Below are 17,617 nucleotides of genomic sequence, written 5' to 3' on the forward strand. Positions count from 1 at the left end.
CCCTCGTTCTGTGTTACTGTATGTATGTGGCAATCAATTTCAAAGTCCCCCTCCATACCAAGTGAGAAAGATCTAGCTCTATGTCAAAATTTGCTGATGATGATTGAAATGTGTTTTAAAGAAGACCAATGTATATCGTACATCATGTTATTTCATCAGAAAGTGTTTATGGTTGTTTATCAGCGAAAAATTTGTGATTTAATAAAACTTTGTGTTTGGATACTTGCTTGTACTTTTTAAGAACCACTTGTGTTCTGTAGATGCTCGATTCGACAGTGGCTTGAGAAACGCATTTCAGACCCGGTACGGATTCTTCCACTTAGGCCTGCTTTGGCTCATTTTGGGTCCTATACAGAGTATTTGCGAGTCCGACGAGTGGCATGGTTGTCGTATATGAATCCGATGCTCACAAGTGGGCCATCCTCTCTCAGCCCTGACAGAGCAAGGGAATTTGTACCGCACCTAAGACTTACTCATCCTAAACTTAACTATTGCAGGTGATTTCTGAAATGAGGGGAAGGTGAAAAGTATTAGCAAAATTACATAAATTGGAGTACCGAGAGAGAAACTCTCCATATTAACGTCTGCCTTTTCACACAAATTCCATCACGACCTCGCAGGAGACCGATCCCGGGCCTTTCGGACGGAAGACTACAGTCGTGGCGATTTTGAACTCAGCGGACACACAGTGGAAGTAGTCATGATGGCTGCATTATAACACAAAACATTCATTGACAAGTAACAGACATAACCTAGGTGTGATTTCATCTCGAGACCCTGAGTGCCACGAAATTTTAAAGTTGCGTGTCTCATCCGTTGCGTATGCAGTGGTCGGCTACAAATATTTCTGCGTGACAAGTTTTTTTGGATTTCCCTGGTTCACACATACGACTGTCGAATACCTAATGTAAAAATTAATTAATATACCACAATACCAGAGCCGAGAGAATGGACTATAAAACTCACTTCCTACAGAGCGAACAATGAAAGTGACAATGAAGCGCTTATCTCTGGTTCACGCATGCTCGCGTCCAAATATATAAAGTGAAGTTTGCGCGGCGTTGCGTCACTGCTAACAGCTCTCCCAGACGCGGGACATCATGATCCTAGCGGTGAGTTTCGTTGTCTTTGTGTTACTCCAGAAAAGGCAAACATTTATGAAATAATAATACATAAACAAGCAATTAAATTATAAATTACACCATTGGAATAATTAGTAACGGTGAGGGTAAATCAATAAACATAAATTAATTAAAATGTCAATTATGAAGGATCAGGAAAAATAATGTGGACAAGTGTTTGTACGTAGGATTAAAATTTACGATAGCCACTGAAGCAACATTAATAGTGTTTTATTCCTTTTATGGTACAATAGAGAAGATTTCGAAAATCATTATCAGCAAATGTAATGCAAATCTATCAATGACGCATCGGGGATTAACTTCAATATGCACTCGAAAATGTGAAGATGTTCAGCGATGATAGTTGCTGCTTTTGCAATATGAGGAAGAAAATCCAGTAATTTCTCCTCAACCGGTATTCCAGGAGTTACGTTTTTCATAACGTAAGTGGAAAACTAACATTGACGGTCCGGTGACCCCGGAGGCCAAAGAGAAGGTCTAACTTAATGGCGTATTAACTTCGCAAAGAAGCACTTCGATATATTGATATGTAGCAATATATGCTTGTTTTGATTTCATATATCACACCAAATGTTGTCCAGATATTTTTCCTTTACGTTTTTGTTTTTATATGCTTATCTCTTCACTGGATGTTTACAAATTTATATAATCTACCGAAAACTTGTCATAGTTGAATACGTCTGCCCTAGTTATATTACTTACTTTTTTATTTTTAATTTAATTTAATTTTAATTTTTTTCGATAATTACTTTCAGTACTTAAATGGTAATTTGTAACAAACACTTTATTCAATAATATAGATTTTATTTGGTTTCATTATATATTTTTTTTATTTAAATTTCGTTCAATACATTTTGATTTAGCTTTAATTTATACATTATTGAAGTGTTTGATTAACTGTCAGCCTATGCTTTGCCACAGATATTTGAATTACAATGGATACATTTTATTTGGCACATTCATTTTATTCCCAATCATATTAAACCACTCACAAAATAGAGTAACAGTCTTTATAGGTATACTATCGTTGCCTCACTCTACCAGCTTTATTTTGCGAGTATCAGACATTGGGATTTATCTAGTGATGAGAGTATTAGATTGAAAAAAATATTAATTATTCAATTCTTGTAAGTTCTCGAGATCGATTCTTGTGAGTTCTCGAGATATATCTCGATTTGAGAACAAGTATTCGAATACTTTGTTCAGATGGTAGATGTTATGAGAAGTGACGAATGAGAACAAAAAGGAACGATATAGAGAAGGAAGTTCTCGAGAACACCGATTGCTCATCAATCGTATACATTCGGCTAACCTCATTTACAAACATGACGTAGTTGTGTGCAATTAAATAAAGACTTGCTCCAGACGTCTCCTCTTTCTCTCGTCTAATTACGGAACGCAGGAATCAACATATTTATTGCAAGTTGCAGACACCTATAGGACATGAGTAGAATAATAATAATAATAATAATAATAATAATAATAATAATAATAATAATAATATATACATAAACTTCTGTGCTTGCTATGCTGTGCTATCGTTATCGCTGGATTTTGAATAAGAACCGAGAATCTGCCGGTGAGTTATCAAATCGTTAATCGAATGATAAAAGTATTCGAAAACTTTTATTCAGATAAATTATTCGATTCTTAATATTATTCGAAAACAGATTACAGGGTTGCTTCCGATCTCTGATAAAGAATTTGAATGACGTCATGAGCACCAGGAATCACACCGACAGCTGAATTGCGGCGAGAGGTGACAGACCAGTAGTGAGTGATTCCATAATCAGAGTGCAATGCCTAAGAAAATCGAGCTTTTTTTGGGAGGAGTACATAATAACTCTTTCCGATGCCAAGTAGCCTACAGTTACGCGAAAATCATAGGAGTCTGCAAAAAACGTGGTTTCGTGATTTCCAAGAAAGGCATCTTGAATGTACCTAATAAAACTGGCAAAGCTCGGATGGGATTAATTCCAGAGTGAAAAAAGCAAGCAAATCTACCCTCGTCACAAGTCGCCGCACCCCACGAGTTGATACAAATTAATTCCATTCGAGTTTTACGAATCTTATTAAGTACACAGATGACTTTCTTGGAAATAAGACCTCGTTTATTGCAGGCTTATTTTATTTTCACTTAACTGTGCTTGGCATCAGAAAGGGTTGTTATTTATCCCTCTCAAAAAGGCTCGATTTTCTTGGAATTTATGCTGCGAGTCGCCGTGCACTCTGACTATGAGATCACTCACTATTGGTCTGTCGCCTCGCGGCACAGTTCAGGTGTCGTGTGACTTCTGACGTACATGATGTCATTCAAATTCGTTGTCAAAGGTCGGAAACAACCCTGTATTCTATTCTTAAAATTATTCGATTGTACCCATCACTAGATTTAACACTGTCATTTGATATCTAGGCTATGTATAAAAATTTAAAAGAACGACTTATAAGTAGTCACGTTTATGAATTTAATACGTTTAGTATTTTATAGTCATACTTCAATTAAAGACAAACTTGAAACAGTTTCCACGTTTATCATTTTAAATAACGACAAGTAGGTAGCTAAGGTATCCCCTTTACATGCAATGGAGGCACAAGGGAGAAATGGAAATAGAGCTCCATGTTTTATGAGCCGGCATTAAAATGAAATGATGTGGTCGATACGAAACTTGGACCGCTTTTACAACCGGAAGACCGGTACTTTATTTGGCAGGGGTCTGAGAGGATTCTCAAAGTATTGACAACTAAATTGAACCCGACAGCTTCCAGACCGTAGCCAATTGCTGTACTAACTGTACTACCTGGACATCTAATGGATTATTACATCACAAAAAAAAAAGATTTTCTCCGTCAAACTCTACTATGAAGAAAATTAGTTGAGAGAAGTGAGGGTCACTAGATCCTTTTCTAACACAAAATGGGTTATCAGGGAATCTTTTGGAGTAATTTGACTTCTCTATAATCGTTTATTATTATTCTTTAGTTTGTTATATGAATCACTACTTAAATTTAGAAATATATTTCATCTTTATTGTTTATTGCACGTTGCTTTCAATGAAATGACCACGTCAAATACTGGGGAGGGTGGGGGGACCTTAGCTGGTTTGAAGGATAACTATAACGAGATGTTCTATTGGTTTCTTAATCGATTTACATGATGCACCATACAAGTCATAACTCTACATTTTTACGTTGATTTGAAGTAAAAATATTATAACTGTATGTCTTGTATTTAGAAAATCACTTGGCATATTCCTCCTTTACCGAAACGTTAGTTTAAGATTTGTTTTATTAGAATATTCTCGTTAATTCTATGTCATGCTTTCTCCACTTTCCTTCTTCATGAATGCTATCATAAACAGAAAACTTGTTAAGATCTCTCCTAATTATAAGTTATAATCTTATCTGTTGTAGCGCAAATGTGCACACATCGAAAGATATAATCGCATTTGTCTGAACTCTGCTTCTATCATGTTTCGAAGAGCTCAGGATCTGCTTTTACAGAATCACGAATATTATATAAGCGGTAGTGTACCTGATAGTCGAGAACCATCCCGTAACCATCTCTGGGAACATCTTAACTCTAACAAATATTAAACATACCTAATGAACCTCTTCCCTATATCATGAATTCTAGTATAAGATTTAGGAAGCAAGAAAAGCGACAAAATATTTAGTAAACAATTCTGTAGAAAATTCAGAGACATTTACTTATTTACGTACTTATTTATGTATTTATTTATTTACTTATTTAGGTATTTACTTATTTATTTATTTACTTATTTATCTATATATTTAACTATTTATTTATTTATCTATGTATTTATTTATTTATTCATTCATTTATTTATTCATTCATTTACTTTACTTGACAGAATTAAGGCCTTAAGACCTTCTCTTACACTGAACCAGATCTGCAATAAAATTAATACAAATTCATAAATAATAATAATAATAACAATAATAACAGATATATTGTGAAATACTGTTATTGAAACTTATCTAAATTACCAATTAAAGTGAATACGTTAAAAATGTAAAGATAATTACTTATTACTATCATTTATAAAGTAAAAATACAATTATTTAGATATTTAAATACTGTACAATCACTGTTCATTACATTGAGAGAAGATCAATTCAGTAAACTAGTATGAAAAAATTAAAATTATTAAATAGTTCTTATGAGTACTATATTTAACAGCGAATATAATTTACTATACTTGTTGAATTAGGTAATTGTGTATTTCAATTTTGAAAGACGTTACCGTCCGACAGGTTTTAACATGGCAGGAAGAAGATTCCAGATTCCAGATGTGTAGATTGTGAATGATTGAGAATAACGGTATATTCTGTATTTAAGTATAAGTTTCCTCCCACTTTGTAGTAACCTAGTAACTATGAGTGTTTTCGCCATACTACTAGCATAAGAGGCTTGTAAAAGCGTGTTATGCTTTTTTATCATACATATTTATGTTACGATTTTTAAATGTAATATTTATATTTTGATAACTTTGAGTACATTTATTTATATTTTCGTTTTGTTTGTAAATTATACCACATACAAAACACTGAGGTGAGATAAGTTTTCAACATTTTTTATTGACGATGATTTGATTTATATCAGATATTTACACATACGCTATAGAATATCGGAATTATTGTAAATGCAATATTGTCTAATTAATATTAAATATATTAGGTATAAAAATTATATAGAGCTGTTTAACAGAGAAATATACATGATGTTATTACATAATTAATTTTAAAACTAATTTACATTGGTGACTGTTGCAGATATGTGTCTTGGCGATCGCAGCGCGTGCCGTGGGAGAGGGAGCAAGTAATCATTCAAACAGTAAGCAAGAGAAGAGGGATATTCTGGTTCTGTTTCCTGCAAACAAAGGCCAAAATCGGGACAACTTGCAGGGCAGCGGTACTCAATCACTGCTGCAGGTGAACACTGTTCCACAAAATGTTCCTCTTCCTGTACACATACCTATAAACAGGCCCGTCCCCATTTCTATCCCAGCAGCATATCCCCTCTCTATTCTCCGAGCTTTTCCTGTTCCTGTACATCGACCCGTCCCCGTCACTCTATTCACACAATATCCAGCCGCAGTGCACAGACCTATCCCTGTGTCTCAGCCAAATAATGTCCCTGCCAACGTGGGAGCGCCCCATCATGCAATATTTCCTGTACATCAGTCTGTGAACGTACAAACGCCGCAGCATGCTATCAACAATGGAAATGTTGGCGACATCGTTCAGAACTCTGCATTTGGATCAGGATATTTACCACAGTATCATAATTCAAGACCTCACGATGCCACCGGTTTCAGTGACACGACTAAGCTTGAAGGATCTGGATACGCATCCAATTCTCCAACTAATGGCCAGTATCCTTCAGGATCCAGTTCAACGGCCAACGAACAATCTTCAGGATATGGTACCAAAGCAAGTTCTAGTGATAACAGTGCAACTACAGCGGGACATGTTTCTGGCTCGGATTCAGTATCTTCAGGACATAGTTCAGAACATGGTACAGTATCCACAGAACATAAGTCTAGTTTCAACTCGGGACTCACTTCAGGTCCACCCTCTGTACCGGCAGGACAACTGGACTACACTTCAGGTTCTGACGCTGGAGTTCAACATAACTCTGGCCTTGCTTCAGGGTCTGGAATTGGATCCCTAAGATATGAACCCAATTTGAATTCAGAATCTGCTTCTGTGTCTTTACAGCAAACTGAATCTGCAGGACATACCTCCAGTTTCAATCAAGGATTGCAGTCTGTACCTGCAGCACAACCTGCAGGTTATACCCAAGGAGCTGCAGTAGTACCTACAGGACATATTTTCAGTAACTTGAATAGTGCTGCTGCTATCGGATCTGGTACTCAGAATTCTGGTTATACTGCAGGATCTGGTCCATTACCATTAGGACACATTTCAAATTTGAACTTGGGATCCGGAAATGTATTTGTAGGGGGGAATTCCGGAAGCAATATTTTGCCAGGATACTCGGGATATGGTTCTACAACTACAGGACAACATTCAGGATCGGTTACTGCATCTTCAGGACATAATCCTGGTTTAGTTTCAGGATCAAAATATATATCAACAGGAAGTGGCTCTGAAAAAACTTTGGGGTATGATATACTTGTCGTACACGGCTCTGGCCATTCTACAGCACATACTCCAGGATTTGTTTCAGGTTCTCAGCCTGTTGGACAGAGTTCTAACACCAATACAGCTAACGCGCAAAGTGTTGGACATTCATCAGGATCTAATCCCGTAGCAGTATACCATCCTGGTTCAGGATACAACTTAGGCTCTATAAATCACGGTTTTGTATCTGTTGGCAACTCTGGATATAATACAGGACAAATAGCAAGTAATACGTTAGTGTCCACAAAACAAAGTTCAGAATCACCACAGATCAATTCAGGTTTCCTTCCTCAAAATTATAACCCTAATTATAATTTAGGCACTGGTGGTATAACAACAGGTCATCATATTATTTACACATCAGGATCTGCTACGTTGGGGCAAAATAAATATATTTCAAATGGAGTAGCTTCCGCGGGACATAATGTGAATTATCCTACGACATCCAATCCTGGAACTGATTATGGAACAAAGCTTGTAGGACAAAATTTAGAGAGTACTGCGGGGTTTAATTCCATCTCTGAAGCTACATCAAATCAACAAAATGCGGCATCCAACGCTGTACTCAAAACACAAGCTCAGAAAAGTACTTACACATCAGAACTTAGAGGTAACCAAAATGCTATTTTATATTCAACAGAATCTGACAGAACTGAACATGCTTCCGTTCATTCAACAGCACCTTCAGATACTAGACATGCTTCTGTTCAATCGTCAGGATCCACTGGTTCTGGATATACTTCTGTACACTCAACAGGAATACTAGATAATGGACATACTTCTGGTCATTCAACAGAATCTGCAGATAGTGGACATACTTCTGCTTATTCACCAGAATCTGTAGATACTGGACACACAACTGTTCAATCCTCAGGATCTACTGGACACGCTTCCATTTATGTAGGTTCTGGAGATACTGGACATACTTATGTTCATTCAACAGGACCTGTAAATACTCCATATCATTCTGTTCATTCAGGAGGAATTGTAGATACGGGACGTGCATCTGTTCATTCACTAGGACCTGTAGCTGGTGAAAAATCATATGCTTACTCATCAGAAACTGGATCTGATTCGACTCTTAATTCAGAAATTCGTAGGATGTCAGACAGTCGAGAATCCGATTTCAAGCAAGATATAGGAACTTCAGATTATGATAGGGGCTATTCCATTGCCTCAGGACAAATTTCAGAACACACCTCAGGATCAGACTCGTTTGCTACTACTCATAAACCAGGTATGGATTATCCAACTACAGATAAATACGGAGAATACAATGTAAGATCAGGACAGTTTTCTGTGAATCCAGGACAGAGTCATGTAACTGAGTTTGATGGTACAAGAGACGGTCAAAAGTCAGATTATAGTTCCACTACAGGGTCACAACAAAATTCAGAATCGCGGTCTGTAAGCATTATGAAGAATTCTCTATATAACTCAGGATCTAGCAGTTACAGATCCGAGGCAGCTGCAAGAAGGGAACAAGATTATGACTATTTATCAGAGACGAACCCAGAAAATAAATCTGTGTTCCAAGACTCAGTTTCTTCACACAATTCAGGACATGCATATAACAGAGTCCATAATTCAGGAACAAGTATTGGAAAAGTAGATCGCAACTCCGGTTATGGTATAGTAGGGAATGTTAAGGCGAATACCGCATCAGTAGGGCATAACTTAGCTTCAAAAGACAATATACAATTTACACAAAATTCAGGATCAGAACAATCTACAGATCATAATTCAGGGTCTAATACCGCAGGAAATCAGAGAGAAAAAGTACATGGACTTGGATACTCTACAGAATCTTCACCTCACTTAGAAATCAGCACGTCTCAAGAACTTAACCACAGACACGATTCACATGCTAGTAATTCAAACTATAAACATAATTCAGGAAACATACATACAGGTATCGAATACAAAACAGCACAAAACATAGATGTAGCATACGGTTCAGGATCAAGTTTAAAAGAGAAGCACCTTAAGGACTCTTCCACTTCAGTAAGTGAAGAAACTCTCCTGAGTGATCTGAGGCATGAATTACTTTCACTGTATAATGATGTATTGTCACGTCAGGGATAGAACGTCACAAAAATGCAGAATGTCACGGTATGAGCTTCACATTGCCAATGTACAGTTGTTCAAAGTTAGCATTCTTTGTTTTGTTTTATGTAAATATGTATGTAAATGAAATAGCTTTCAAATTTCTGAAGTGTTAATTGTATGTTCTTGTATATTGTTATTTGTTATAATTAAATAACACTATATGTGTATGTTTCCAAGGTTTCTGTACCACCATCGGATCACATCCCTAAGCCCATTTTTCACTTTTCTCACTATACTAAAACTCACTTAGAGATTTCTACGAAAGTATAAGTGATTGGCTTCCATGATACCAAGTAGTTTTTGTAATTGCTTGTGTTTCTCAGTATGCAGCAATAAACTATTGGACAAAATTTGTATAAATTCAGTATTTGTGAGCTAAATTATTAGAAAATATTGCTCATGAAAAGTAATTTCAAGTAAAAATTGTTGGCTCTTCATTCGAAATCATGATGATCTACTTGAGAATTATTCGATTCTTTTTTTATGTGAGTATAATACATAGCCTGAAATATACTGACAAATGAAACGGGTAATTTCGTATCACACGAAAGAATTATCTGGTAAGGGAAATTAATCAGTAAATTATAGGCTAACGTCTGAAAATGGTTCGAAACTTAGTGTAAATTCGCCATGAAAAGAATAAATAAATAAATAAATAAATAAATAAATAAATAAATAAATAAATAAATAAATAAATAAATAAATAAATAAATAAATAAATAAATAAAAAATATATAAATAAATAGATAAATAAGTAAATAAACGTCAAATATAAGGGCCTCGCCATTGGAAATAAATAAATAAAAATTAAATAAATGACTTCTCTATTTATTAGTCACCTATATTTACAAAGTTTGATAAGTGTAGAAAACTTATATAAAAACGGAGAGTATGAAGCAGACAGGATAAGAGATGAAGTTTTGCTGAAAAGAGTAGGTGAAGAAAGATTCAAACTGATCAGGAAGAGAAAAATTAGTGGCTAGGTCACTGGCAAAGAAGACACTGCTCACTGAAGGATTCATTGCAAGGAATGGTGAAAGGGAGAAAATTTCGGGGCAGAAGAAGATATCAAATGATAGACAATATTAAGTTTATATGGATCGTATGCAGAGTCTAAGAGGAAGGCGGAAAATAGGAAAGATGTAGATGTAGAAAACGTAATATATCATTCAATTAATGCACTGAGTAATGCTTGTAATTCTAGGAATTAGACTAATGTGAAATTCTAGAATCATTCATTTCAAATACGTAACTATACTGTTCACTTTTGCAGTTGTCTCATTGGTGCTATAGTGAGGACTGTATATTCTTATTACTCGTATTCTGTCTAGTTAGTCATGTTGTTTTCCTTAAGCATTTCTTTTCACTGATGACAAGCCTGTCACTAATTCAAATGGTCCAAATTGTTCCCAACAATTTCGCCATTATTAAGGAATAATGTACAGTCAGGAGACTCTACTATGCGAATGGAGTTATTCATGTCCGGTAATGAGCCTATTGCACGCTACTCATTGTTCTCTTAGTAGGTGTGATCGTACTCCGTTTTCGTTAAGTAGCGTTTCCCATTATTTCTGTTTGATCTTCCTTGCATGATCCCGTCTGACACGATCACAAAGTGTTCCCTTTACTAATCTCATTAGTTCCTCATTTTATTTGTCCATCAGCGATCCCTGTTTCGCAAGTGTATCAGCCTCTTCACTTCCGTGGATTCTGCATTATCAGTATCGTAGGTATAAGTGATATTTAAAAGAAAAACTGTTATACACAGGGAATAATAAATGCTTTCCGAGATCATTTGGCAGTGATCAATGACGCATGAGTGACGAAATTGAAAATGGCAGATATCAAAGGTGGAATGGTAGATATTTCAGGTGCAGGGTGAGACAAATCTCACTACCACTTAGGCCACTTATACTAGCCTATTGCGCTGCCTACAAATGATTACGTTGCCGAGAAATGAATGATAATTTTTTTTCTGTAGCATTCTCATTCAGACAGAGTTCCTGAATGTGATGTAAGTATAAATACGAACATACATTTCCTTTACGAAGGAATTATTACTACATGTAATGTCAATCTCTTTCGCAGAATTCGAGCACGAGGCCACCCGATCTAATTGCAACAAATGCAACTGCTAGACCTGGCCTGGGCGCTATTAACTCGATTGAAGTGCTCCAGACTTCTCACTCCACCTTCCCCGGCAGAGACAGTAATGTTTTGATACTGTACAAATAGAGAGGAAGGTCAGTGACGGAGTGTAAAAGGCATGCATCACAGCTTTTATAACTTTGGGCTCCTAAAATCCATCACAGATGCACAGAATCTTACTCTGCGTCTGTTTATAAGGCGATGTAAGCGAAAATGACATGGACGACGTACTTTTCACTTCCTCCCTTGTGCTAGACCACCGAGGACGAAAGTGCGATCGAAATCGAAAAGATGTATGTTAATTCGAAGAATGATGTAGGTTAATTCAATAACCTTAAATATTTTATCGAATGGTGCGTACTTCACTGCGTCATTCACTGTACATCCCCGTCTAGGAGTGACGTGCCAAAGCTGTAGTTCTTTTTGCTGCCGTATCGCTGGCTTTTGTGCACCATGGGAGCGAACTACATGATTAAGAGAGCAATTGTAGAATTCCCTTAAGTTTCTTGGATTACTTTCGTGTCCACTATATCTTCAGCCATAGTGTTTGTTCATAAAAAATTCCAATTGAATCTGCCGGTTTTCGAAACTGGTTTAGAAAAGTCGACGCTCTAGTCGTTCGAATAAGGGTCAGTAGTTTGATTTATTGTAAATTTTAATGAAATGGGTCAGTCAGAACGATTGTAGCGTTATGTAGACTATTCGAACCTGGGATAAGATGAAATTCTTATTTTCAGAAAATTATACTGAAAACATCCTGAGGAAAATATCAACATGGTCAGGCGATTCTCCAACCAAGACCGATACTCTGCATAGTCGTCTATATATGACACTTCCTTCACACTTTAACTTCAGCGGCATTTCTGTTAAACGTTTCGCACAGTTATTCGCGAAATCGGCCTGCGTTTCTACGGTATAACTTTAGTTTCTAAAACCAGTTTAGCGGACAAAATTAATACAAATACATCTCACCTGTGTTACAAAAGATGTTCAAAGTGTACTCCATCTCCTACAATACATTTTTGACATATTTACAGATTGTTCTGAAATATTCGACTAATCACTTCTTGCAATATATTCACGGAAAAGTAATCTCTTCAATATTCAAAATTAAAAAAAAGAAGCAATAGTTTCCATTACATTACGCACGAATGAGTAATTTCTCCACTATCTCACAATAGACTGAAGTGAACGGCACGCACGCGACGCCCAACAAACGTCCTTGAACTTCGGCGCGTACAACAGGAGCACTGAGGAAAGAAACCTTTCTGTACGTTCCGTGGCATCTTTTGTTTTTTAATAGGTTATTTTACGACGCTTTATCAACGTCTTAGATTATTTAGCGTCTGAATGAGATGAATGTGATAATGTCGGTGAAATGAGTCCGGGGTCCAACACCGAAAGTTACCCTGTATTTCCTCATATTGGTTTGAGGGAAAAGCCCGGAAAAAACTTCAACCAGGTAACTTGTCCCGACCGGGAATCGAACACGGACCACCTGGTTTCGCGGCCAGACGCGCTAACCGTTACTCCACAGGTGTAGAGCCTGGCCTCTTGTACAGAGGCCTCTGTAAATGGTAATTTACTAAGATGTTCCAATTGACTACTATTTATTTCCGGGCTTACTAGAGTGTGCACGGCGCTTGAAAGTACGAGAGAGCTATATGAAAGGATGGAATTATCGACAAGGACCTTGGTTATATGGGAAGCAGAGTCAAAGCTTAAACTGTGAATACAGTAGTGTCACTCATAGAAGTACAAGTACAATTTTATTTCCGGAGTAAAATTGTTAAAGGATCGCAGAACCACCGCAGAGACATCACAGGATAATCACAAGACAAGGGACAAACATCCAAATCCGTGGACGGAAGATAAATTTCTTCCAATTCTCACGCCATCCGCTCTCTATATCCACTTTTCAAATGCTTCTATTCGTTTCTCTTCACTTCGTCGTAATGCCTATGTTTCTGCCCCTTACAATGCCAAAATCCACACAAAGCACTCCACTTGTCTATTTCTTAGTTCCTTTTCCAGAGGTACGCAATAGATGCTCTTTTTTCTATTAAAAGATTCCTTGGCCATTGCTATCCTCCTTTTAACTTCCTGGCAGCAGTTAATATTACTGCTTATAGTACATCCCAAGTAGGCCTATTTGAAGCTCTTCACTTGTTCCACTATCTTATTTCGATTTTGCAAGTTTAACTTCTTTAGTTTTCTTCAGATAAACATGGTCTTCGTTTTGTTTTCACTTATCTTCATCCCATACTGCTCATTTACTCCAGTAGTACATCCCTTAGTATCGTCTCCTCTTCTGCTAACAATGCCATATCATCAGCAAATCTTATGCACTTTATTCTTCTTCCTCTCGCTATCACCCCTTCCATGTTCTGGAAACAGTTCCTCACTAAATCCTTCAAGTAGATATTGAACAGGATAGTTGATAAAAGGCTCCTTGTCGTACTTCTCTTCCTATTCCACCTTCCTTTTTTTTTATTCTTTTTTATATTTTTATTATACTCCTGTGTCTTCATACGCTGTTTTACGTACAATACACTGCCAAAACATAAATTCCATAAATCATCACACTGTTAGCAATGGACAGCAGAGATTTCTTATGCAACCAGTGACAGAATCATAAGGTACTATTATTTTCAACAAGGAAGCGCCAAGTTTTAATTAAAATTATCTTAGCCTAAATATACGTCCAGTATTAATTGCATTATTATGGGCAATATATTTATTATTTCATCATTATTCTTTCCATACCTTCCATATACCTTTTTTCATCATCCTACATTTATATTAAATTGCCTGAAAATCATTCTTCTGATACCTCCATATCCGATATTTTGTGGTAATAGCTTTTAAAAGTTCGTGATTTATGGAAATTTGTTCTGAACGATTAAAAGGTTTAAACGCCTTAATTAGAATTATGTCGCGAAACAAATTGAAACGAAAAAACATACGCAACATGCCAATTACCTCCCTCCTCCATTTACCTACTGGGTGGGATGAGAGGAATTACCATTTCAGGATTTCAATAGCCACTCTCTGCACATTTGTTTCGGCCAACGATTTTACAACTGCAACCAATTAGTAGCTGCAGATAGCCTGACAAAGTGTAAAATACTGAAAATGTGGGAGAATAATAATTGAACCAGCATTCTGACTGGTGAAACATTAAAGTTTAGCGAAAAGAAAAGAAATCTAAAAAGTGTCAAAAGAAATACCAGCAAAGTGTAGTGCCGAAAGGTACTTGTGCAAGTATAAACCTGTCACACTCGTGGGTCTTAGTTTGAACTTAGGGTTAAGATACAAATTAGATTTACTTTAAATGTTACTTTAAGTGATCATGCTTCATTTAATTTAGGATGCTCATTATTATTATTATTATTATTATTATTATTATTATTATTATTATTATTATTATTATTATTATTATTATTATCATTATTATTATTATTATTTATCATTATTATTAATTATTGTATTTTTATTAGTTATTATTATTTTTTGTCATTATTGAGTGTAATTAGTTACCACTGCCACCGGGTATATACCCATTTGCAGTGTGAATATATAAATACATGCATACATACATACATGCATACATACATGCATACATACATACATACATACATACATACATACATACATACATACATACATACATACATACATACATACAAACAAACAAACAAACAAATTTAATTGTTATTCATTCATCCTGGGTTTCATGTACTCGTATCTGCCCCTGTCGGATTTATTAAATGAGAGCAAAAAAGCACTTTAATTGTCTTTATTGGAATATTTTGCGCTTCTCCTTCTTATCCTTTTCCCCTCACTGAATCACATATTATGGTAGACTTACCTCTCTTCTTTTTTCCTCAATGACTTCCTATCCAATACCTCTTTGCGGAATCTTCCATCAGCATTCTTTACGCCTAATCATACCTCTCCAATTCATTTTATTTATAAAAAATGAGTTAGAACTAGTTTTAATATTATGCTTATCTAATTTTCACATTTCTTCTCCAAAATCAATTTTTACAAATAATAATGTAGCGAATTTTTTTTCTTTCTAAATCTTGAAATATAAAAATTTATGTGAGTTTTTATTCATGTATTTATGTCATAGTACACTATTACCAGGCAATACATCTCAGTTGACTATATGTACCAAAGGAAGAACAATTTATTTGTATGCGTCTGAAGTCTAATTTATGTAATATGTTACTAATAAACTATGTATGCAATAGAGGAGAAAAGAAACTGGCCACCTTAACCCATCATCGCCTGAATTAGTTACCTCATGAGTGATGTCTTATTGGTGTCACTTATGAGGTTCAAACAATATTTCTATTAACGTTGCTAAATATAAACTTTCCTTCAGTTATTATTCCCGTCATTTCTAATTCATCAAGAATTAACAACCAGATATTTAATTTCGTCATATTTTTAATACATCCTTTTCCTTATTCCAAATTTAAATCTTTAAATGACTATCTGCTTTTTATAATACTCCCTCTGTTCCAAAATATGGTATAGAAAGATGTAATTAATTGTGTTCCAAATTAGGTATACATTTCTTAAAGTTCTCAGTAATATAATGTAACTTCAATACATCTTCTAGATACTTACTTGTTTGATAAATTAACATAAGAAAAACATAAAAGTAAGGTACATTCCATTCCATATGATGTCCAATTAATAAATGAAAAAAGAAACAATATTTTGAGAGAGACAAATTAACATAAAAACTGCAATAAATTACAACCCGTTTTTTATACGACTGTTGTGCCTTAGATGTTCTATTCAACATTGCCTGAGTTGTTCCATTTTCTGCAACAGGAACACCATACCAGGACTCCATTTGATTTCTGATCATAATGAACTATTTAAATATTATAGTTTGATGCACCGCAAAATATTAGAAACATTCACAACTGCACTGTCTGATAGTCCCTTCACTACTGAACAGAATAACACACCGCGAAACATTTCGTGCGTACATGTGCAATAATCAAACTTGTTTTGTTTGTTACTACACCATATTTTGGAACGGAGGGAGCATATCTTCTCCAAATTTAATTTAAGACTCAATTTTTCATATTCATCTATAAATTTTCGAGGTATGTATTAAATTCGTCATCATCTTCTACTTGTCAAATAGAAAACAAAAAGTAGAAATAAATACACCGAATAGTCACAAAGTTACTTATTCAAAATTTAGAAATATTAAACATTTTATTTCCCAAGACGTCAATTTTAGGCCTACTCTTTTTTCTAGTTTATATTAATGATTTAGCCTTAACCATAAATAATTTATCCCATGTAATTTTATTTGCAGATGATACAAGTGTGATTATTTCAAGCAGAAAATACGATCTTTTATAAACGCTTCTAATGAATGAATGGTTCCATGCAAATAAACTAGCACTTAATGTTGATAAAACCAGTGCAGTCAAATTTAGTACACACAATAGTGCTCAGGCTTCCTACAGTATTAAATTAAATGGAACTCTCTCAAAGAATCTATAAGCACAAAGTTTCTTGGTTTAGATATGGATAATCACTTAAACTGTAAAATACACATAGAATGTATTATTCCTAAATTGAACTTTGCCTGTTATGCATTAAGATCCTTTTCTTCTATTGATGATATAAACATACTTAAAATGTCATACTTTGCATACTCTGTTAGTCTAAGCTGTTATAAAAAAGAAGTTCATTATTCATGTATTACAATCTTCAATGCACTTCCTAAATATCTTAAAGCTTTGAAGGGCCATGAGAAAAGGTTTAGAACAGAATTAACCAAATTTCTCGAAAAACAGCAGGATATATGCTTTTTGATCATAAGAGGAATGAAGAAATACTACAAAAACTGAGAGTTGAGTCAGCAGAAACGAAAATCTAAACATATTTATAAAAACAATTGGGTAAAACATGTTTCTGGAATGAATCATAAAAGTATCCAAAATTAATACGAGTATTTAATTATAGTCCAAGAGGAAGAGACAACCAGACCGAACTGTAAAACTGCTGCT

General features: G+C 35.2%; 1 protein-coding gene across 1 annotated transcript; it reads left to right on the forward strand.

Moving 5' to 3' along the window:
* Positions 1–1,087: 1,087 nt before the first annotated feature.
* LOC138697898 (sericin 1-like) lies at positions 1,088–9,586 on the forward strand. Its single transcript, XM_069823484.1, has 2 exons — positions 1,088–1,112; positions 5,937–9,586. Exons 1-2 carry the CDS (start codon positions 1,101–1,103, stop codon positions 9,393–9,395), a joined length of 3,471 nt encoding a protein of 1,156 aa, XP_069679585.1. The 5' UTR covers positions 1,088–1,100; the 3' UTR covers positions 9,396–9,586.
* Positions 9,587–17,617: the final 8,031 nt, after the last annotated feature.

This window comes from Periplaneta americana, chromosome 4 (genome assembly GCF_040183065.1).
Source record: "Periplaneta americana isolate PAMFEO1 chromosome 4, P.americana_PAMFEO1_priV1, whole genome shotgun sequence".
NCBI lineage: Eukaryota > Metazoa > Arthropoda > Insecta > Blattodea > Blattidae > Periplaneta > Periplaneta americana.